This window comes from Mchenga conophoros, linkage group LG7, assembly GCF_057382185.1.
Source record: "Mchenga conophoros isolate Kocher_MC1m ecotype Shallow Benthic linkage group LG7, M_conophoros_male_GT1.1, whole genome shotgun sequence".
NCBI classification, from domain to species: domain Eukaryota; kingdom Metazoa; phylum Chordata; class Actinopteri; order Cichliformes; family Cichlidae; genus Mchenga; species Mchenga conophoros.
This window is the reverse complement of record NC_140532.1, coordinates 46,218,127-46,240,401: the sequence shown is the minus strand read 5'-3', so window position 1 is coordinate 46,240,401 and position 22,275 is coordinate 46,218,127. Positions and strand designations below refer to the sequence as shown.

General features: G+C 39.4%; 2 protein-coding genes across 4 annotated transcripts; one reads left to right on the top strand and one right to left on the bottom strand.

Moving 5' to 3' along the window:
* Nucleotides 1-1,036: 1,036 nt before the first annotated feature.
* traf2b (Tnf receptor-associated factor 2b) lies at nucleotides 1,037-13,477 on the bottom strand. 2 transcript variants are annotated; one of them, XM_085279690.1, is made up of 11 exons: nucleotides 13,318-13,477; nucleotides 8,777-8,979; nucleotides 7,630-7,708; nucleotides 7,291-7,389; nucleotides 5,218-5,379; nucleotides 5,037-5,111; nucleotides 4,809-4,883; nucleotides 3,210-3,422; nucleotides 2,801-3,104; nucleotides 2,413-2,561; nucleotides 1,037-2,325 (listed from the first exon to the last, which is right to left on the bottom strand). In XM_085279690.1, exons 2-11 carry the CDS (start codon nucleotides 8,950-8,952, stop codon nucleotides 2,107-2,109), a joined length of 1,551 nt encoding a protein of 516 aa, XP_085135816.1. In that variant the 5' UTR covers nucleotides 8,953-8,979; nucleotides 13,318-13,477; the 3' UTR covers nucleotides 1,037-2,106. The 2 variants fall into 2 exon arrangements, with proteins under 2 accessions (XP_085135816.1, XP_085135817.1); XM_085279691.1 differs by lacking the exon at nucleotides 13,318-13,477 and adding an exon at nucleotides 12,899-13,005.
* coq4 (coenzyme Q4 homolog (S. cerevisiae)) lies at nucleotides 13,059-20,416 on the top strand. 2 transcript variants are annotated; one of them, XM_085279694.1, is made up of 7 exons: nucleotides 13,059-13,625; nucleotides 15,158-15,310; nucleotides 16,325-16,421; nucleotides 17,419-17,521; nucleotides 17,639-17,768; nucleotides 18,257-18,350; nucleotides 19,989-20,416. In XM_085279694.1, the coding sequence occupies exons 1-7, from the start codon at nucleotides 13,562-13,564 to the stop codon at nucleotides 20,167-20,169; spliced, it is 822 nt and encodes a 273-aa protein (XP_085135820.1). In that variant the 5' UTR covers nucleotides 13,059-13,561; the 3' UTR covers nucleotides 20,170-20,416. The 2 variants fall into 2 exon arrangements, with proteins under 2 accessions (XP_085135820.1, XP_085135819.1); XM_085279693.1 differs by having other exon boundaries at nucleotides 13,063-13,625; nucleotides 15,155-15,310.
* Nucleotides 20,417-22,275: the final 1,859 nt, after the last annotated feature.

The window sequence follows — 22,275 nt, the reverse complement described above, 5'->3', positions numbered from 1 at the left end:
GTTATTAAACTGTCATACACTTACATTGGAAACTCTTTGGACCTCTATTAGAGCCTCACAGAAGTCAAAGGTGCAACAACAGGACAGCTGTGCACACTGCTTCTGCTGATTTGGGCATTCACCAAAGCAGGCTTTGTGTTTCTTTGCAAGGCAGGAAGGCCGGCATATGTTTTGCTAAACAGGCTACTTAAACTTGGTTTTATGTTCACACTCTGCCCTAAAACGAATAAAAGTTCACACATTTCCCATCATTTAAAGCGCCTCCTTGACGACAGAATGGGCTGACGAGCACTTTGGATATCAAACCTTTTATATGTGAAATAGCTGGAGTTCCCCTAGAACAACGTGAAGCAAGGAAAAACAGGTACACCACATCTATATTCACAACAAACACAGCTCAACAAACACAGCTATGTTCCTTTGCTTTCGACACTGCAGCGTGGTGCTTGGGTTTTTTTTCTTCTCTTTAGCGCCCTTGCTAGTTTGCATCATCCGTTTGTTTTAGGAGAAGGCATCAGAGTTTTACATAAAAGGAATCACCTGTAGTGTTATTCCTGTGTGTGTGTGTGTGTGTGTGTGTGTGGGGGGGGGGGGGGGGGGGGATTTTCACATTCACACGTGGTTATTTTAGAAAAAAAAAAAAAAAAGACAAATATAAGAAAACATGTGGTTAAAAAAAAACCCCCTTTTTTTTGTTTACAAGATATGTTTGACTTAAATTATTTGTGGTGCTTACACCCTTGTGCCTACATTTCACGTTGCTACATCCAACAATTATTAATTTTTAATAATGAATTAATCATGTTTAGGTATAAACAGGATTAAAAAACAAGTCATAAACAAGAAGACAAAAATAAAACAAGGAAATAGTATTGTTATGCTTTAAATGAACTTTTAATTAAAATCAAATAGAATTTTGTGAAATTTTATCTTAAATGAAACACACAAAAAATGGTTAAATTAATAATGTACCTATGGTCAAATGGTACTTTAGCATCCCTTAAAACACTTTATAAATAATCACCAGTCATCAGAGTCGTGAAAGATTCAAAACTAACTTTATATGATTGAGTACAGTATGAGTACAACTGATCAGGCATTATAGTTAGCAGTAGCACTGACATAATACAATAAAGTGTGTACATGTATATATTTATTTATATATTTGCTACTCTGTGTAACAGTAGATGCTTCAGGATTATTTAGTAATACAGTATTAAGGGATTATTTGAAACAGGCTACATATTTTATCATCGTTTTATCCCCTTTAGATTCATTTAAAATTTGATATAAAATGTTTACCAGATCGAGCCGTTTAAGTGACAAGTGCACGCACCACGACCTCATCAACACGAGAGCTTTGATAATCTAGTATTTTTGATTCCTTTCCATCAGTGCTTGTTTGGTTGTCATTGGTCGTTGTTTTCCTATACTGCATGAGAGCTAACACAGGCTAAAACTAAACACATCTCCCATTTGTCTAAGTATGTGCCTGTAAAAACGAAAACATTTTATTAGAACTAGTTAACTTTAATTATCTCGAGCCATAAATAAATAGTAACTGGAGATAATCTCACAGTGGTGGGAAAAACAAAACACACACATACACACTCCCACAAAGCTAAATAAGGTGTATTATATCTATTATGATATTAGGCTGCTTATAATATAAGAGATAAATTATCGTCTACAAGATGCAATACAGATATAAGGAGGGTAACATCAGGATAACAGATGACTTCAGACCCTTTTTTCCTCAGAGAGCTTTTCTCAGCTCTCACCGCTGATTCACTGATTCACTGCAGATGGATCCTCGGAATGAGTGCAGATGTCACATCGCACGCCCTCAAGGTGTAATGACATCCTAATGATGCTTTTAATGTGATAATATATAAATATAGTAACCTATATGATAATAACATTGTATTTTTGTCATATATATATATAATTATTATTATTATTATTATTACTGTTATTATTAATATTACTATTAAAATGATTCATTATTTGGTTTCGATTTTTGTTTCTGTGTTTTTGTATTTTAAAAAAACAAAACAAAGCAAAACAAAACAAAGAGTTTTTTGGTGTTACTTCCACAGTACACCCTTATAAGCCTGTCAGGTCTACAATGGCTTTAATGAAAATTGTATCATCTCTGAGGTAAGGGCTCTTTCCGGCCAGTTTGGCCAGCGGGCAGAAGAGTGGGCAGCCGCTGGCGATGTTCATCTCACTGATCGGCCGCTGGAAGGACGAGGAGCTGACGTCTGGTCGGAAAGCATCGATGATGTGCTCCCTGTTGTTCTGATCCAAGAGCATCAGAGTCACCTGGCGGGGAAGAAGAAGAGAAGAGGAGTTGGTTTCGTGCCGCTCATTGAGAGTTTCGTGCGTAAACGTATTAAAATGGTTCCCCACCTTCTGACTGAACGGCCACTTGAGCAGGGCGTCGCACTTTCCCCTCATGACGACGAAAAACAGCGAAAGGTGCGTTCCCCGGCCCGTCCCGTCACCATTCAAATACAACCTTAGACACATTTTGTAGCCATATTTGCTGGAGTAAAAAGCTGCGTGGAAAAAACAAAAAAAAGAAGGGTCAGAAATGGAAACGGAGCCTAAAACAGCATCATGTGAAATCAGCAGAGCCATGCACGCTCCCTGAAGAACAACAAGGGTGTAGCGGCGTGGAATTCCCCTCCGTCTACACGCCAGAAGATAATGTCATGTGAACTGTATGACCTCAAAACAAAACAGAAAAATCCCTCTCACCTAAAAGCATACCACACGTGATGTTTTTCCATCCTACCTGGTGAGAACATTGCAGGCGCTCGACCAGCCACGGCATCCTGCCTTCGGCGCGAGAAGTCGGAGATTTTCCAGACGAATACTCCGTCGTAGGTGCAGAACTGGAGTTCGCGCATCAGCTGTTCGGTCTCAGACAGCTGCAAGTCTCTCATGGTCAGCGTCCTCTCCAGCTGTCGGACTTTGTTAGACAGATTTTCAATCTTCTCTTGGTCTAAGCGGTGTTGGTGTGCGAATGCTTCCATTGTAACAGAACTGCGCTCCACCTCGCGGTTCAGGACGCACACGATGTTTTCTAAAGCGTTCACCTGTTGGTGAAAGAAAAAAAAAAGAAGACGCAACAAATGATTACTTTCCCATTTCACCAAATGAACAGAGTGGTTACAAGCGACATCAAACCTGCTGAGACTCACTTTTTTTTCCAGGTCAACAGACTGCACCGAGGTCATGGGCCCGGCTCCCTCATTAGGATCCCTGTACAGGCCCACTCCGGAGTCCTCCTGCCACTCCCCGGCACCAGAGCCCTCTGAGCGAGCCCGAGTCGCTGACAGCACCAGAGGCAGCAGCAGACGCAAGTGCTCCATAGTACTGTTGAACTCGTGGTCACAGAGCTTCCCGTTCTCTACCTGACACAGAAACACGGGAGAGCTCGTCTAAGTTTTATTGAGACAAAGGTCAAACCAGTTAGTTTTGAGCTGTGGTGTCCAGTTTGTGCCTTCAGTAGGACAAATTTAGCTCTAGGTGTGGTGACTACCAAACTAGGCGAGTGGCTCCAGCAGTTCCCAGGAACAACATCGGAGATCTCTGTCCACAGAGTGCAGTCCTAGGAACAGTTAAGATACTGCACAGGACCCTCAAGCTCCCAGGCCTCCGGTAGAGGACCCAAGCTTGAAGGATAGACCGGATAGCGGGGGCAAGCGGGGAATGTTTTATATATTTTTAAACAGGTTTCACTTGAGTATTTACATGCAGCTTCTTTTGTTCTGTTGGCTCAATGAAAGTAAACCCAATTTAGATAAAGCTTAAAATAGCTCTAAGTATGTGTCTGGAGGCCTTTTAAGATGCCTGCTGAGTAGTGCTGATTGCTTCTAGAAGAACTGAAGAAACAGCCTTATCTAACCTTTTAGACGGCTTCCTGGCAGCATGAGCAAACACCTCCTTAACTGCCACGATAGTTTGATTCAAAGGTGCCTAAGCTCTCATTGGTGCTTGGGTATAATACCATATCACATCACATTTGCCAAACTGAGCTCAGCCAACTTTAAACTACTGACGAAAGCACAGAGCGCGAAATATCTCATGTGAAAGGGTCACGTGACTAACCTCAGGGAACACATTAGGAAGAAGGAGATGAGAAAATGCATTTAATAGCATTAAGTCTGCTCTGCAATGACACCAATTTATCCAATGACCCCCGCCGAAATCTTTTCTGTGTGCAACATATTCTAGCTTTCACGAGATAACTCACATCTATCTGTGCTCCAAATACAAAGCAGCTGGTGGGAGATGATTAGCCTTGTTTAGTTGGAAACTCCCTGGCTCTTTTGGAAGTTAAACCTCTAACAGTGGTTTTAGACTTCTGTGTTAAATCTACGCTCCTGAAACCCTATAATCAGTATAACTACACAGTCTGCACAGGTATAAATACTGGAAACAGCGTGTGCCGCTTACGTAGGCTACATCATACGCTCTACACAGATTCACGGCATACATCAGGCACAAAGCAGCCACTCATATCTTATGTTGATGTAAAACAGAACAGTAAAAACACCAAACAGTGATGCTGTGACTTTAGCCAGGCCAGCTCCTTCATCTGATTTCAACTTCATAATTTACTTACAACAGGAAAAGTATAAGCCACATTACTACCTTACTGTACAGGACATACATTTAGACTCCTTATTAAACCACAAATAAGCATCGAAATGAGAAAAATGAGTTCGATCACACTGGTCAACCCTCTACGATAAAACATAAGACAGGAGTTTTGGTGATTATGTAACTGCACCTACCATAGACTTGCAGCCCACTTCACTGAATGGACACGTGCTCTTTGACTTGGCGCAAGACTTCACATGATCATTGAACTGAAATGCAGAATGAACAAAGATAAAAGACCATTTATAAACAGTGCATCAACAGGAAAGTGGAAGTGAAGGACTCCTAGTCAAAAAGAAACTAAGTATCATACGGAGACTGCCCTAAACCACTTAGATTACATTGAAGGTAACGGCGCTAACCTTTTCTCTTGGTATCTTCTTTTTTCCACAGTCCTTGCATTGCATGGGAAACTTCAGACAGATCTCATCATGGGCCTGAAATGCATCGTATAGCAGAACGTCACTTTGTGTCCATTAATGCCAACAAAGAAGAAGAAAAACAAAAAACAGTGTATTTTAGTGTAGTCTCTTTATGTCCCACCTTTATCTCTTTGAAGTTGAAGGTCATTTTGCAGTACTTGCAGTTGAGAGTTCTTGCCTCGCATTCTCTCTCATTGTGTCTGTCCTTCTCCGTGAGAAGGATAAGGGTTTGGCAGCCCTCGCACAGGATCCGCTCGAATTCACAGCGACCTTCGTGCTGAGCCTGAAAATAACAGACATTTTTTATTTGTTATTATTTTCGAACTGCCTGTTTGTTACTTGTAAAGCAGGTTTTCAGCATTGTGAAAGAGCAAACTGACAGTTGGGTCAAACCCTTCCCAATCACTGATAAATAACCGCTTTTCAGGAAGTGTTTAAATGCAGGTGTAGCTGCTCTGGTACAGGGTGTATCCTTAGCTTCTATGTGGAAAAACAAGTGTTTTTTGTTTTGTTTTGTTCTTTAAAAAAAAAAAAAAAAAAAAAAAAACACCTCCAACTGACAAAAAAAGTGAAAGTAAAAGCACAATACACTGATTTGAGTATGAAAGAGATAACTACGGTTCTATGATTGCGCACACGATTGTGATCAAGATTATTTTGATATTTACTTGTTTTTCATTGCAACCCCCATTATATACACTTTTCTTACTTTCGAATGACATGCTAAGCAAACGAAATTTAAACAAAAAGCGAGCTCCACAAACATCTGATAGGAAAAAAAAGGGATGAAAATGTACCATAGAAATAGAATTATAATGAAGAGAAGATAAAAGGGGAAGTAGAATAATTAAAGAAATATATTTAAAGCTGTGTATTCGCCATTTAAAAATACCGGGAATCACGCAGACGGGGTGGAGCTTAAGGTGGGGTTAATCAACAGGGAAGTTGCAGTCTTTCAGAATGACTACCAAAGGCACGCTGCAGACCCAGAAGCAGAAGCTCAGGTACGTTAGCCGGTTTTTCGCTTTGACTGCTGACTTTCCAGACTTGCTACGCTCAAAAATCTTGAACCGGATCGCGTCAATAAAAATGACTCACATTTAGAAGATTCCTAATCTCATCCCTGTCCTCGGCACAACACTCCAACGCCTTGATGTGACTATTTTTTCCCCAGCTTCAGAAGGCCTCGCTATGGGTGTGTGCGACTAGCAATTTGTAGCTTTTCCCACACAGTGACAGTGACTAAGATACCAGGCCAAAAATATATGCAAAGTGGGTGTATCACACAGCATAATAGTTTGCGAAGCAACAATAAGAGGTTGGCATGTTTTGATCTTTTGGTGTCTTCTTTTTTATTGTTTTTTTAATAAGAGGAAGATTCATCTGCGTGCTAGTGCTTGGGATTCCATTTCCAATCCGTGCAAATCCCACACATTCGCCTAGCGTTTTCATTTAAACAGCATATCATTTTAACATTTCCCAGGTGAAAAACACACACACGCGCACATACATGCACACTCACAAAGTGATGTAGATTAGGTCACACTGGTACGCTTAGTTAAAACCACAAACAGACAAGAATTGTTGTAAACATCCTTTTCACAGTGTAAGCATCATGGTGCCATCTGCTTACTACACAAACTACGTAGCTCATCTAAAACTGATGCTTACAGTAGAAACACAGCTGCAGACAGACACACACACACAAGGCTCAGTCGCACACACACTAACCAGCTTTATTTACTTCACGTGTCTTTCATGCATTTTTACAAACTCCAGTCTGTGTTCAATGAAATCTGGGTTTCTGCTAAACTGAATGAATACAAGCAGTTTCCTTAACAGCTCTATAGTTTAATGGTCAGTAACCCAGTCACGCTAAGCTCAACAGGGTTGTTCCATTCTGGTACTTTCCACTGAGCTTTTGTTGATAAATGAGGAGAGGCTGGGACTTTCCAGCCGCCTGTTAAGTTTCACTTCCTGTTTGCAGCAACGCAGCACATAGTACAGAGCGTGCTATGAAAGCTGAGCTTTTTTCAGGGAACACAGTGACCCGGGAACGCAGATTATAGGTCAGATTACCCTCTCACATAGATTAATAAATACTGACAAGGCTCTTTTTTGGTAGTGTAAACCTACACCCAGGTAAAAGGCAGCAATGCCCATGCCACAGGAAAAGACAGATTTCATACTTTACCTCATACTCTTTAATAGATCCAGTCCAGTTACAGCCCTGGTTCAAACACCTGGCTGGCAGGCTTGCTATTTCTCGGCCTGCTGCATTGTCTGGGAAAGCCTGTGAGGTGGGGGGTGGGGGGAGAGGGCAAAAACAAAGAGATCAGTGAACTCATAAAGCCTTCAATGCTCTTAAAAGAAAGCAGACAAGAGTAGGATGCATTGATGCATTGTGTGGTTAGGGAAACCCCCGCCAGATTGCAGTCATATTTTTTCCTCTAAAGGGCAGTAATCACATGCTGACTACTCCTAGCATAACAAAGACAGTGGGTTTGAAACCTGAATACATATAAAGGCTTACCTCACTGCTGTTTAGAATGGAAATGGGTTCCTCGTATATCTCCTCTTGACGGCAGGCTTCACATGGCTTTGGGCCAGAACTACCAAACAAGACAGGTTTGTGACTTTACTGTAAAAGCAGCGGCTCAACGCCAACAGTCAGCAACAATTTCCTGCTGATCCAAAACTGCAGCAACTGCTGACCAGTGTGGATCACAGCTCGAGCAGAGGAACGTTTAATCAATACAAGGGAAATGAAAAGAAGCTTGTAAGCATCATATCAGTGGGACAAGAAGAAAAAAAAAAGAACTAAAAACAAAAAAAAGTTGCTTTAGCAAGTTTGAAGGCGATTAAATGAATAACCAAAACACACACACAAGCATAAACAAAGGGCACGTGTGGGTGCGACACATCACATGGTGAATTTATAACGTACATGATCTGGTTATTTTGAAACAAATAAAAGCACTCGGACAAATCACATGCGAAATCCACACATTTCACAATCACTTGTGTTACTGTTGTTTAAATGTTTGGGGAATTAACAAAGAGTCTGCCGGTTTAAAAAAAAAGAAAAAAAAAAGGTAAAATTCCACATTTTCTGTCACATTTTGTTTAATTATACTTTCATTAAACATTAGATAACACATAACTGAAACGGACATCAACTAGAAATGAATTAGTGTATCCATGTATGTATCTGTAACGAATACACATCACAAATACTCGTTACAAATACGTTGGTGTGACACCTCTTTGTACTTGTAGTGAATATTCAATACAAATCCAGCGTTTTTCCTCATGTATTAGTTTTTGTTAATATTCTTTACGATTACTCTGTAATGAATTTGAATACATAAGGCAATGAAAACACTGGATTGGGTATTCATTACAAATACACCTCATGCATTAACAATCCACAAGTGTGTGAATGACTCAGAAAGAAGGTTTTAGAAAGAAGACCTTTAGAATGAATCAGCAACACCACATCCTTGTGATTCACAAACATCAGTATGACAGGTCCATCATGTGGGGCATGAGTCTGCATTAATAACTGATCTTGTCTGGACAAAACTCCCAGAGTTGAGGAAAGATGAGGAAAGGGTGTGCTGAAGACAGGAAACATTAGGTGCGGGGTAAGCAGTTTGGTCTAAGGACCTCCGGTCTACCTGGTGAGCTGCTTGAAGCAGTGTACACAGAAGCGGTGGCCGCACTGAGCCTGGACAGGCTTCCTCAGGACCTGGAGACATTGCTGACATTTATATTTATTTTCCATGGGCACTGACAGGACACTGAGGGGAATCCCTGGTAAAGAGTTGGGACAGTCCAAAGAAATACGGGCCATTCTTCTCCATCAATCTGGTGCTATATCCTGTTAATGAGAACACAGAGAAACAGCTGTCAACAACCAGGCAGGAACTAACTGCAAAGATGGAATATAAACTCAAACTAGCAGTGAATTACCCGCTGGCAAGCTTAACTATTTAAAAGATCACCATGAGAATCTGTGTGACCCTCGAGGAAATATTTGTCCACGCTACTGTGTAAGTCTTGGCACAGCCAGCAATGCCACACAAAAAAAGAAAAGCATGGTAATAATATTCAAAAATATGGAAAACCCTGCTTAACACTGCAACGGCTGAAACAAGATCAGCAAGTCAAATGACTTGAAGACATAGGTACTTTTTCTTTTTGAGTTATCAGAAAAAGTCTTGTGATTGGTGGGATAAACATAGCTGTGAGAGAAGCAGCATCAGGATATACAACCTAATCTATTTAAACACGTATCTAAACCCGTTTAAAAAAAATCCCCTGCTTACAAAGAGCTGAGTAACTTTAAACTGTAGAACTTGGTTTTGTTGTACAGCATTTCCAGACAATAATCAGATAAGCATCTTTCTACTGAGAAATACTAGTGAAATATTTCTCACTTTAATGCGGTGTGAAATGCAAACACAGCATTTACACGAGCTTTGCTGACATCTTTTGTACTTCACAGAAACGATGATGATGATGCCAGGCATCAGACAGCATAGCACATGTATTTTGGGTCTTTCCTTTAAATACTTTTCCTGCAATGCTGTCAACATTTCTCACCCTCCACAAATAGTTTCTGTTACCTTTGTTTCAGTTTCAAGCTCGCTTTAAAGCGTTAACACTAAAAGATCACTTAAGTCACGGTTTCTTACAGGAATGGCACTTATAGGGGTGCTGGCCACAGCTCCACCATGTGCTCAATTTGAGTAAGTTTAACTAAGTAATAGCGGGTACTGAAGGTACAGTGAAACACAGTGGCATAAATTAAAGGACGAGAAAGACGCAGACCCTTTTAAAAATCGTTTTAACATTAGCTACTTAAGTCAAAGTTACCATTAACCGTGTTAAAAGACTAAGACCCAATTACACTGCTGCCTGTTTTCCCAATTACCCCAATTAGATGTTTGATGCTTCACCAGATTACACAATTTGTGTCTTGACTTTTTCAAACCATGTTGCTGGCATCAAATTCACAATCAGCTCAACTTTAAAACAAAACTAAATTCTGTTCAACATGTAATATCTTTGCATTTTAAAATATAATGTCCAGCAAAAATGTCCAATCAATATCTGGGCTTTACATGAATTCAATTTTTAAATGCATTAACTTGAAGCTCCTTTTTGAATATATATTCTACAAGTGGAAAAGGTTTGCCAGCACCCTCTCTCCACACACACACACACACACACACACACACACACACACACACACACACACATATATATACTTTATATTATTTTATACCTGGTTAAATTAAGGCACCAAATTTAGGAAACCCTCATGGTCTTTGGTTAAAATACCTCCTTTAACTGTGTTCAGTATGTCTTAGAAATTATCAAGAGTTATATTCTGGCAATCAGAAGATGGTAAACATATTTTTTACATTTACATTTAAACAACATCTTCCCTCACTAATTCTAACTGTTTAAAATCATTCTTCCATTAACGTACTTTATGGTAGGAAATCATTTTAGACTGAAATCTGTGAAGAAAAAAGTGAATAAAGAAAATGCCCAACTGGCAGAAAACTCACCCCACCTGGTTCACAGACACCAGAATATTATGCACTGTCTGCTTCCTAATCACTTATCACTGCCAGTAATAATCTGGCACAGTTCACCTCACGCTTCCTACATTTGTCTACCTCAGACTAAAATCACAGCATATAGTGGCAGCTATTTCACCCACTGCATAAAGAACAGCACCAGGGCTTATTTTGTCTTTGCAAATATCCCTTCTGTCACAAATTTCTGTAAATGTTTATTCTGTCGGTATTATGCAATTTTATTTATTTATTTATTTTTATATATATATATATATATATATATATATATATATATATATATATATATAAATTCCCTTATGAAAAAATGTGTGGGGAATGTCTAGTGTTTGTTTTTCCCATAACCAGCAGATGACAACTCTTACTGATATATTTCCTTACTGATATATTTCATATATTTCCACTGCATGTGTAAGTGGGTTTTACAGGTGTATAAATTATATATAATACACGCCTGCATGTCAAAGAAAACTGCAAGGAATGTGGACAAAGTGCACCTTTGCATGTCACAAACTTGAAAATATGGTTGTTTAAGTTTGTGGTGTTTGTAGGCTTAAGGTAATATGTGGCAAAAGCCACACAGCTTAACAGTGCTGTCTCACCATTCAACCATTTATGTTCTTAAGTCAAAGCAGGTGCTAAGGTGAACAGAACAACACCCATACAGTAAATGTTAATGTTTAACTAAATGTGAATGGTGTATGCAATTCCAACAAAACAGCTCAGGTTTTTCCCCACAAAGAAATAAAGTGGTAAATTCCAAATTGTGTCTACAAAACAGCACCACTCCTGATGGTCACGAGTTTTCAATGAACTTTTTGCAGACGTGGTCTCCAAGCAGAACATATCTGAATCGTGTTTTCAGTGGATTTTTCCTTAGACCAATTTAGATCCTTTTCAAACAAAGCAACTAACTTTCATGGGGGGAAGTAAGACCACACAGAAAGTGGATGTTGAATCAAAAGATAGATGCAAGGAAAACCCCTATGTTTTAATTTCAGTGGGAGTATTAACACTGAAACTGGAAATAGTTAATCCAACTCCAATACATCACTCAATAAATAAATAAACATAATATATGTAAATCCAAATACCCATAGCTAAAAAAAATAAGAAGCTTTGTGTCCTTCCTACAAACTCATCTACAAGAATTTTTTTTTAGATGAATCACATTACAGCCAAGATCAGCTTACTGTCTAAAGATCCAGCTTTTAGAGTTTCATTTCATTTTTATTTATAACTGTGCTTCACATAAATTTAACCTCTTAACTGTTACTTAAATCTTAGAAATTTCTAACAAAATGAAATACTTTGGCATCTTGTTTGTATATGTTTGTTTTAAATCTAGATTTCTGTTGAACCTTTATTTTTAGAGTTTTACTTATCTCACCCTGAATTAGAACATATAGTAATATATGATTTGAATACACTGTTAATAATTTCATATTAAGGCAGGAAACGCTGCTTTTCTTTGGAAGCTCTTTCTTCCCGCGTGTATTTATTTGAACGCAATTCAATTCTGCCACTCACCCCATTCACATTAAATCATGAGTAACTTTTCTGTTACTGGTATTGCGTAAGAAGTTCAAGCCTAACTTCATTCTTACAAAACTTAACTGAAAAGCTGCGGCAACCTGCTGTGAGCGAAAAGGCGTGCAAGCTCGTGTTTGGATAATGTTGTAATTACAACATCAATTCAGCGCGATCACTGGATCGCGTGGAAACTAGTCATAATTGTCAGAGAAACACACAATGAAACACTGTGCATTGAAATATCAGAAACAAGAATTTAAGTTATATAAAAGGTAACACACACGAGGCCTACGTACAGCTAAACCTTGAAAAGTGACCTTTGTCATGTACAGCAGCATAAACTTTTCTGTGAAACGAACAACACAGCCAGCAACAACGAAATAAAGCAACAACAACAACAACAACAACAAAAAGAATACAAAATTTCAGTCTCAACATTTCAGCTTCTGTCTCAGACAAATAACCACAGCTGCTCTTTAAAGCTACACCCAGCGTTGCTCAAAGCCTAAAAAACATCCTCTTCCTGGGGAGACTCGTCCTCTCAGCTCGCCATGTTGCCCTGCGTGTTAACGCTGAACTTCTGCGAGTTCAGTGTGAAAATGCAGGGTGCTTCAGACCCTTTCTCATACAAAAGCCCAAACCTGAATGTTTACTCACCGAGTTCGCAAAGACTGTCAGTGGATCTTACAGTCGTCACCACCACGGACACTATTTCACCTCGTAACTTAGCTACACCCATAACACGTAACCATCGGAAACTACGGTATATAAACCCGGCCAGCGCGTTCAGTAGCAGAGAGCTTAGCCACTGTGATGTAGGCTGTTTAGCATCTATTTTACTAGATTAGCTCCTGTAATATTTTAAATATTATTTTAGAGTTTGGGCTATTGCTTTTATTAAGCAATTGTGTACTTTGGCACGTAAAAAACACTTTAATTATTTTAATGAGCACCTGCGAACTTCAAACAGCTAACATTAAAGTGTGTTTGCTTTTACGACTTATACGTTTACCTACTCAGACAGATAATTGCTAGTGAGTTATAGGAAGGGATTCACAGCATGCAAACTGACTAACCTTGGAGTCTGGCTTGTGTTTCTCAACGAGGGGAAAACGCAACTCAACTTAGAACTCGCTCTTTATCATAATTCACGGACGGGTGTGTCACTAAATGCACTTAGTTTTAAGCTGCTGTTAGCGAGGGCGCAGTAACGGCTGGGTTTTTATATGAAAGCCCAAAGCCACCCCTCTCAACGTAGTTTGGGCTGCTCCGAAGCCGAAAACAAGTGCTCCACTCACGCATGCGTACTACCGCAAAAGAATGTGGCCGCTGATACCCTTCCGATGGATCAACCGGCGGCGACACTGTTTTACAGTTTCTAAAGGTACGAGTTTAAGAAGGTGTCCTCTGTGTTACAGCTTAGTGTTCTTAAAAATAAACCTGGTGGTAAGTTGATAAAGGAAAGAAGTAGTGTGGGAGCCTTGCTGTCAGCATACACCAGGCACAGGGCTACGCGTTACTTAGCAGTATGTCAACCAACTGTTAGCTTAACGTCAGGGAAATGTTCATCATTGTTTACCGAATCACTCTTAAAGAAAACGTTGTAGCAGGCGAACAACACATACACTACACTGGGATGATCTTTTGACACGTCATCAAACAGTGCTGAATGTCAGTGATTTATAATTCATATAAATCAAAGTGTTCTCCAGCTTTGTGTCCCATGTGTTTATGGAGCTATCTATGCTCTTGTAGCTCATGCAGATCATTCATGGCGTGTACAGACTCAAAATGTGACGTAAATTAAGCACACGTTTCTGCCAAAACACATACACAAGACAGGACTGTGGCTTTCTTCTCTCAGAAGGAGCCAACATTGTTGTCATTATTGTTTTGTGTTTTAGTTTTTGATTTTATCACTTACGTCAATCAGTTTTTCACTTTAAGTTCAGGTAGGTTTTATTGCTTGAAAATACTTAATTTTACAGGTTTCAGTGTTACTTTTAGTCCCTATAATCTTTGTTACATTGAGGCCACACATTAGAGGAAAGCTTTAGGAAAATCAGTGCAGGTATTACAATAAAAACTCGTCTGATGGCTGAAACACAACCCTCCATCATATCATATGTGGTTGCAGTTAGAATTTGGGAACTCTAACTAATGGAACATATCTCGAAAATACTTGTTTATGAGGAGACGGAGACCTATTTTTGCATTATTTGAACAATGAAGGGAGAGAAACACACTAGCTTCATCTATCTATTTATAATTTTCATTTTTAGATTTATTTATATTTAAGCATTATTATTATTATTATAGAAAAGTAATTTTGTGAATGCTATATTCTGCCGCCATAACTGTAAATGTGACAACTGTAATATAACAATGAATGACTAATTTTTTAAGTGTTAATAAAAATTAAGTAAAAAAAAAACATCTTTTGAAAGCAGTTGATTCACATTGTTCAAGACATCCAGAGTCTCAATACACATATCCATCAATGCCTCATCAGCCAAGCTATTATAAAATATTTGCCATACTAACAGATAGTTACTGAGGATATTTCCTCTGTATTTATTTAAATGTAATTTTAGTCAGTTTTCCAGGTTCAAAAAAGTCATTTAATTTAGTTTTAATCTGTTTCAAAAGTCTAGTTTTTATTTTAATTTTACTTAATTAAAACTTTTTTCTTTTTTCCCCTCTAGTTTTAGTTAACTCTAATAACTTTGATGTGCAGTGCAGTCTGTTACTACAAATAAATGATCTGAATGGTTTATCCTGCCATAAAGGTTTTGGTATTTGGACACTCCACTATCAATAATCGGTTTAGTTGTTTTTTGTTATAACAGCAATAGAATAAATATGTCTCTATAGAATAGTGCAGCATTTAATACCACTCCATCTTTTCCGTAGTAGTTTGTGTTCAGCAGCTGCACAGCAGCAGCACTGAGTTTGCAAACATCCACTACGATGGACTGTACCCTGGACATATTCCCACCACCACCGTTCAAAAAGCTCTCTTGTCCATTGGGTCAGGTGTGGCGGCACTGCAAAACCCCTACAGACATGGTGAGACACTCACGTGAGCATTTCCGTGTGCACTGATTTTCTTTCTGTGTGTTAGGGACTATAAATCGGTTAAGATGAGGATGTTTAATCAAAGTGCTGTTTACAAGGTCAGTTATAAACCTTAAAGCACAGCTGTTTTTGGGTTGAGGGGCTTTGGAGTTAACTGTATAAAATTTAGTGCCAAAATTTACATTTGAACTTTTTTGCCTTTGTGTCTGAATCACAGAGATCGGAGCCTAACCTTAATTTACATGTATTTTTTGAGCCAGTGTTTTCACTGTACAAACTGTCTTCTCGATCTCCAAAAAAGAACAAAGTAGCACAAAATATGTAAGAATAAAAAAAGCTGTGTATTTTTGGTATTTTGCTACTTTGAGGAATTCAGGCTTCTTGGTAAAACTGATGTCAGCCAGTCTCCAACTGATAGGGATGTGAACAAGTCTGACCTTGATGTGGCTTCAGATTGTGGGATTGTTTTCCATTTTTCAGAAATGATACCACTGATTAGTTTCTTTTCCCATGTACTGATAAAGCGTTTTGTATTCATCCTCAAGGGCTTATTCTCTGGAGACCTTTAGTACGTGACTTAAAATGTCTTGGAAACAAAAATGAGACTAAATACAAATTACAGCCACATATTAGTTACCCTGAAACTCCAATGAAGGAACAGAGTCATAACACCTGTCAGCTGACATTTAGTGAGGTTTCTCATGACATCCACTGCTTAGTATCGATTCATGTCCAAAAATAAATTGATAAATAAATGGATTTTTTTTTAAAAATGCATTTTTCACAGGCACAGAGGTCTTTCCCAGCTCCGTCTTTAAAGCAGACTGATTAAAAGTTTGTGAAGTTTCTGAGTATTGCTTCCATGATGAGTAAACAGTAGTGACCTGTTTAGAATTAACACATGGTTTCTTTACTGTAAATAAAAATATCGTCAACTTTTCACTGTACTGTCATGATGTTGAACTCGGTGCCCTTGGATTTCATGAAACTCTGGGTACTTTACAGACATGGTTGCAGTCCTGGGGGAGACAACGGGACACCTAGCACTCATAAAGCTCAGGGACAGGATGAGAAATGACCCTGAAGGCTACGCTGTCCTAACGTGAGTCAGTGTGGCAGAACGTCATAGTGCTTTCTGCTTCGGGCACATTAAAAATATGTGTCCTGTCTTCGAAGGACGCTGTTTAAAATGTAAAAAAAAACAAAACACCACAATGGTGTGATGTGCAAATCTGATAAACCCGTAGTTTATTCACAATAGAACATAGACAACAAATTAAATGTTTAAACAGAGAAAATGTATCATTTTTATAATTTGATGGCAGGAACCTGACTGGGTATAAAAAGAGCATCTTTAAGAAGCAGCATTCCTCAGAAGTAAAGATGGTCAGGTTCATCAATCTGCAGAAAACTGCATCTACAAGTCATTGAACAGTTTCAGAATTAATGTTCCTCAGTGTAAAATTGTGAAAACTTTGAGTTGCTCATCATCAACAGTTTAGTTGGAGAATCTGGAGAAATCTCTGTGCACATAGGCAAGGCCAAAATTAGTACTACATTTCTGGTGTTTTTGGACCCTGGCAGGAACCCTGCTGTCTTCTCTAAGCTATCCATTTAAAGTGGATCGAGGCAAAGACAAAGACAGTTCTGTAGTCAGAAAAATCCAAATTTAGAATCTTTGGGGCGAAAACATGGATGCTGCAAGACTAAAGAGGAGAGCGACTATTCAATTTGTTATCAGCGCCTGCATCTCTCTCTAATGGTATGGGAGTGCAACAGTGCACATCTGGAGAGGTAACATCAAGCAACTGAAAGGTATATACAGATTTTAGAGCAATATACGCTCCCATCCAGATGATGTCTTTTTCAGGGAAGGCCTGAAAGCAAGACGATGCTAAAGTGAAAATATGACAAAGAAGACCCAGGACTGCTGAGCAGCTGGAATCCAAAAGTCCAGCAGCTGGTTTCAGTTTTTCACAGTTTAAACATTCTATATGGTTAAGCTTGCATTGCATTAGTTTTTATTTATATTTTACACAGCATCACAGCTTTTTTGGAATTAGTGTTGCGCTTTATTCTTATTTGATTTGATCTTGCAGAGAAAGGCCGAGGATCCGGCTGTCTACGCTCGATCTGACAAAGATGGCTTCGCTGCCTGACGGCTCCTTTGGGAGGGAATACCTCAGATTTCTGGAGGACAATGTGAGTATTTGCTGATGTGATGTGCATATATACTTGTTTTTTTGTGCATTTGTAAACACTTATTGTTTGGTATAAACACGCTTCCTTCCTTCTTCCGTTTTTGAATTTTTCCCTCAGGATGTGACTCCTGACTCAAGAGCAGACGTGAAGTTCGTGGACAACGAGGAGCTAGCTTATGTCATGCAGAGATACAGAGAGGTCCACGACTTGCTGCACACCTTACTGGGCATGCCCACTAACATGCTGGGTGAGTCGAGTTCTGTGTAATCTGAAAATGCTATTTTCTGACATTTACTTTTATCAAAGTAAAGGTTTATTTATAGAAACTTCACAGCCAAGCCATGCATTGTCTTTATATAGTGCATACCTAATTGTATGTCAGTGAGAGTTATTCTGTGCATGCCTGAACAAATGTTTCCAGTTTTACAGCAAAAAGATTTGAACTTCATTTCTTCGCTCCCAAGTTTTCTCATCCAGTTGTCTCTACAAACCTACAAATCTCTAAACATACATTTTAAGTCCATTTGATATAAAGTGTTGACCTGAGTTTTCAGTTTTGCAGGCATCTCCTATTTGACCAATTCTATATCAGAATAAACCTGCCAAAAACTCTGAGAAATAGGGTTCACACAGAAGTTATTTTAATACACTGTTGGCTGACAACTTCTCCTTTTCTTTCTCCTAATTTAATCTTTAATTTGCATGTTTGTGTCCTTTTCTGTGTCTTCCGTTCAGGTGAAGTCGCTGTGAAATGGTTTGAAGCTACTCAGACCGGGCTTCCCATGTGTGCTCTTGGAGCTGTGCTAGGGCCACTACGGCTAAATGCAAGGTATAGTTGGGATAACAGGAGAGTTACAGTTTGACTGACTTGCTGAAATTTCTGTAAGTGCTGGGTTGAGTCTGATTACAGGCTGACGTCTGTTTCAAAAAGCAGCAATAATGTTGAGTTTAGAACTAAACTCCTTATATGATTACATTTTTGTGCAGCTTATGAAAAAATGTGACATCATCAGTGGAGCTCTGATGCCAGGATTCTCCATTTTAATGCAGTATTTCGATTCAATTCAGTTTCATTTATAAAGCGCCAAATCAGAACAACAGTCACCTCAGTGTGCTTTATGTTTTAAGGTAAAGACCCTACAATAACACAGAGAAAAAAACAACAAGATTTCCCACCAATGACTAACAGGATGAAAGAAAAACTCCCTTTTAACAGAAGTAAACCTCCAGGAGAACCAGGCATCTGCTGCTTTCAGTTAGGAATGACACACCGAAGAAAGCCAGAGATTAATAATAACTAATGATACAAATATAAAGCTGTGCTCTACATCCATTACTATTTAATAACAAATCGGTCACATTAAAGGCTAAAGAATTTATATTTAACTGGAACTTCAGCATGAACATCGATGCGCTCTGTGGATGGCTTTCATATTAAAGGAAATGAAATCAGAGCTGCCTCAGCAAGAGGGGAAGAGTCAGAGAGAAACTCAGGGCTCAGTGAAAAACCCCACCAGAGCATCTGTTACCTTGGTAACTAACCCAGACTTTAAGTCAGCTCTCTTCCTGCAACAGAAATCTAGCTTAAAAAAAAAAGAGAGAGAGAAAGAAATCCAGCTATTAAAGATCAGATAAATATTGTTCTAAAAGGGGAACAGCAAGCTCAACAGGAAGGAATTCAATGTTGTAATCAGTTGTTCTCGTGAAATATGAGAATAAAAAGGGAGCCAGAGGGAGAAGTGAAAACCCGGACCACTCTCCAAGTGGAGATGGAAGTGAATGTTAGATTGTAGACAAAAGTGTTCACTCCCAAATCCAAATCATTTTCAGGTGTTCTGATCACTTCCATGGCAGCAGGTGAATAAAATCAAGTACCTAAGCATGCACTCTGCTGTTATAGGTGCAAAGGGTGGGCCAATATGTTAAACCCCATGGATTAAGAATGGGATGTTACTCAAGTTCATATGCTTGTGAAAGTAGACGAGTGAATACTTTTGGCAATGTAGTGTATGTAAATCCATCTAAGTCCATTTCTGGAGAATTTGACGTGTCATTGTTTCTTGAAATAAAAAGCAATAAACCATCTCAGTTACCCAGAAGCCAAACTTGCATTTACTGTCATCACCGAATGACCGCCTCGTCTTTATAACAGTTCTTCACTTTCAGTTCAGCACAATGGAGAAACTAATCGAGATGATCAGAAGTCCTTTTGTACTCAGATTTAGTGGATACAGTGTAAAAAGTCCAAAATAAAACATCTGGAAGCAGTAAAATCCTGTAAGTGACTAAATTGTGCGTGGGTGTGGGATGATGAAATGTATGTGGGCTGTTTTCCTGCAAATATAAAGTCTTCCTCATTTAATACCTGTGAACTTCCTCAGTATCAGGGGACTTTGTTGTTTATTGGCCAGGTTTCCTCATTATTGTTATATGACGCTCTCATCTTCCTTCTTCCTCCTTCTCCCAGTCGTTTACAGTCACTCTTTACATCTTTGGGCCCGTGGGCTCTCCAGAACGGACGGTGTGCTCGCTGCGTCCTCAGCATCTTCTACGAGAGGCGCTGGGAGCAGAGCCTCGAGGACCTCCGGCGAGAGCTCAACATCGAGCCACCTCCTGTCATACCAAAGGCTAAGAAGAAGAAGACCTGAAGAGGGAAAACATAATGAATGTTCTGGAAATTGCTCTACAAGAGACTAAACCAGAAATATGTAAAAGATTCTGTGGAAATTTGTAATGCTGGGGGGAAGGGAGAATTTCCCTCTGCAAAGATTTGAAAAAGCTCCTTTCCTGTTTTTCTGGTTTTAACGGAAGATGATCTCAGCTGATGAGACGCTTTTATTTGTGTCTGATTCTGCCATGTAACTAGAATTATTAAAGTTGTTGTAGTTATTAAAACAGGCTTATTTTTTGACACTAATATTACTTTTTGCTCAGAAGTTGTAACCTCAGCCACTGTGTTTTCTATTGTGTGCATGTGGCAGAGTTCATTGGATACAGTGAAATACATCACAGTGTTTAAGTTGGATTTGTGGTACTTTTACAGAAAGATGTATTTACACAAAATATCTGCACTTGTTCATCTGTCATTGCTCATTAACTGAAACTTGAAATGTGCTCTCAGGGGTATTCTGACTTTTTGTTTTATCGCCTGGTACTTTTCACTTTCTGTGTTCTACAGGGTGGGCCATTTATACGGATACACTGTAATAACATGGGAATGGTTGGTGATATCAAAGTCTTGTTTGTGGCACATTAGTATATGTGAGGGGGCAAACTCCTCAAGATGGGTGGTGACCATGGTGGCCATTTAGAAGTCGGCCATCTTGGATACAACTTTTGTTTTTTCAATAGGAAGAGGACCATGTGACACATCAAACTTATGGTGTGCTTGGTTTCAACGTAACTTTATTCTTTCATGAGTTATTTACAAGTTTCTCTTTGTTCACAGCCATTGACATGTCAAAGAGGTTAACACGTGAGGAGCGGATCGAAATTGTGTTGATATCTGGTGAACGCAGTAACCGGGTCATTGCAGCAGATTTCAATGCACGACACCCTACGAGACCACCCATCTCCCATGCTACAGTTAGCAAACTGCTTGCTAAGTTTCGTGAAACTGGTTCAGTGTTGGATTTGCCAAAATGTGGACGCAAGAAAACTTTCACTAATGAAGAAACATCAGTGGCTGTCCTAGCTTCATTCAGCCAGAGCCCACAGCGTAGCACTCGCCGCATGTCACTGGAGAGTGGCATTAATCAAACATCCCTTCGGCGGATATTAGCTACTCACAAATGGCACCCTTACAAACTCCAGCTACTGCAGCATCTCAACGAGGATGACCCAGATCGGTGCACAGAATTTGCAGAATGGGCAAAACAAAAATTGGAACAGGACCCTCAGTTCACTCAGAAGATTTTGTTCAGTGATGAGGCAAACTTTTATGTGAATGGTGAAGTTAACAAACAAAACCACCGCTATTGGCCTGACACTAACCCACATTGGATGGATCCCTCCAAGACTGCTGGAACAACAAAAGTGATGGTTTGGTGTGGTATATGGGGTACAACGATAGTGGGTCCATTCTTCATCAATGGAAACCTCAAGGCCACTGGATATTTGAAATTGCTACATGATGATGTGTTTCCCTCTTTATGCACTGAAGCTGGCACGTTCCCTGAGTTTTTCCAGCAAGATGGTGCACCACCACATTATGGGTGCCAGGTCCGAGCATTCCTAGATGAACAGTTTCCTGGAACGTGGATTGGTCGTCGTGGGCCAGTTGAATGGCCCCCAAGGTCCCCCGATCTGACCCCCTTAGACTTTTATCTTTGGGGTCATCTGAAGGCAATTGTCTATGGTGTGAAGATACGAGATGTGCAGCACCTGAAACTACGGATACTGGATGCCTGTGCTGGCATTTCTCCTGCGGTGTTGCTATCAGTGTGTGAAGAGTGGGAGAAGAGGGTTGCATTGACAATCCAACGCAATCGGCAGCACATTGAACACATATGTGTTATAAAATATTTTATAAGTGGTCAGAAACTTGTAAATAACTCATGAAAGAATAAAGTTACGTTGAAACCAAGCCCACCATTGTTTTTCTTGTGACATTACCAATAAGTTTGATGTGTCACATGGCCCTCTTCCTATTGAAAAAACAAAAGTTGTATCCAAGATGGCCGACTTCTAAATGGCCACCATGGTCACCACCCATCTTGAGGAGTTTGCCCCCTCACATATACTAATGTGCCACA

Bases quoted from the DNA above. Each gene is read 5' to 3' on its own strand.
- traf2b (XM_085279690.1), bottom strand. From the start codon at position 8,952: ATGGCCCGTATTTCTTTGGACTGTCCCAACTCTTTACCAGGGATTCCC. The intron at 7,709-8,776 runs GTAGACCGGAGG...CTTGTTTGGTAG, and splicing joins TGCTTCAAGCAGCTCACCAG to TTCTGGCCCAAAGCCATGTG. The intron at 2,326-2,412 runs GTGGGGAACCAT...CTTCCCCGCCAG, and splicing joins AGTGGCCGTTCAGTCAGAAG to GTGACTCTGATGCTCTTGGA.
- coq4 (XM_085279693.1), top strand. From the start codon at position 13,562: ATGTGGCCGCTGATACCCTTCCGATGGATCAACCGGCGGCGACACTGT. The intron at 17,522-17,638 runs GTGAGTATTTGC...TTTTTCCCTCAG, and splicing joins TCAGATTTCTGGAGGACAAT to GATGTGACTCCTGACTCAAG. The intron at 18,351-19,988 runs GTATAGTTGGGA...TCCTTCTCCCAG, and splicing joins CCACTACGGCTAAATGCAAG to TCGTTTACAGTCACTCTTTA.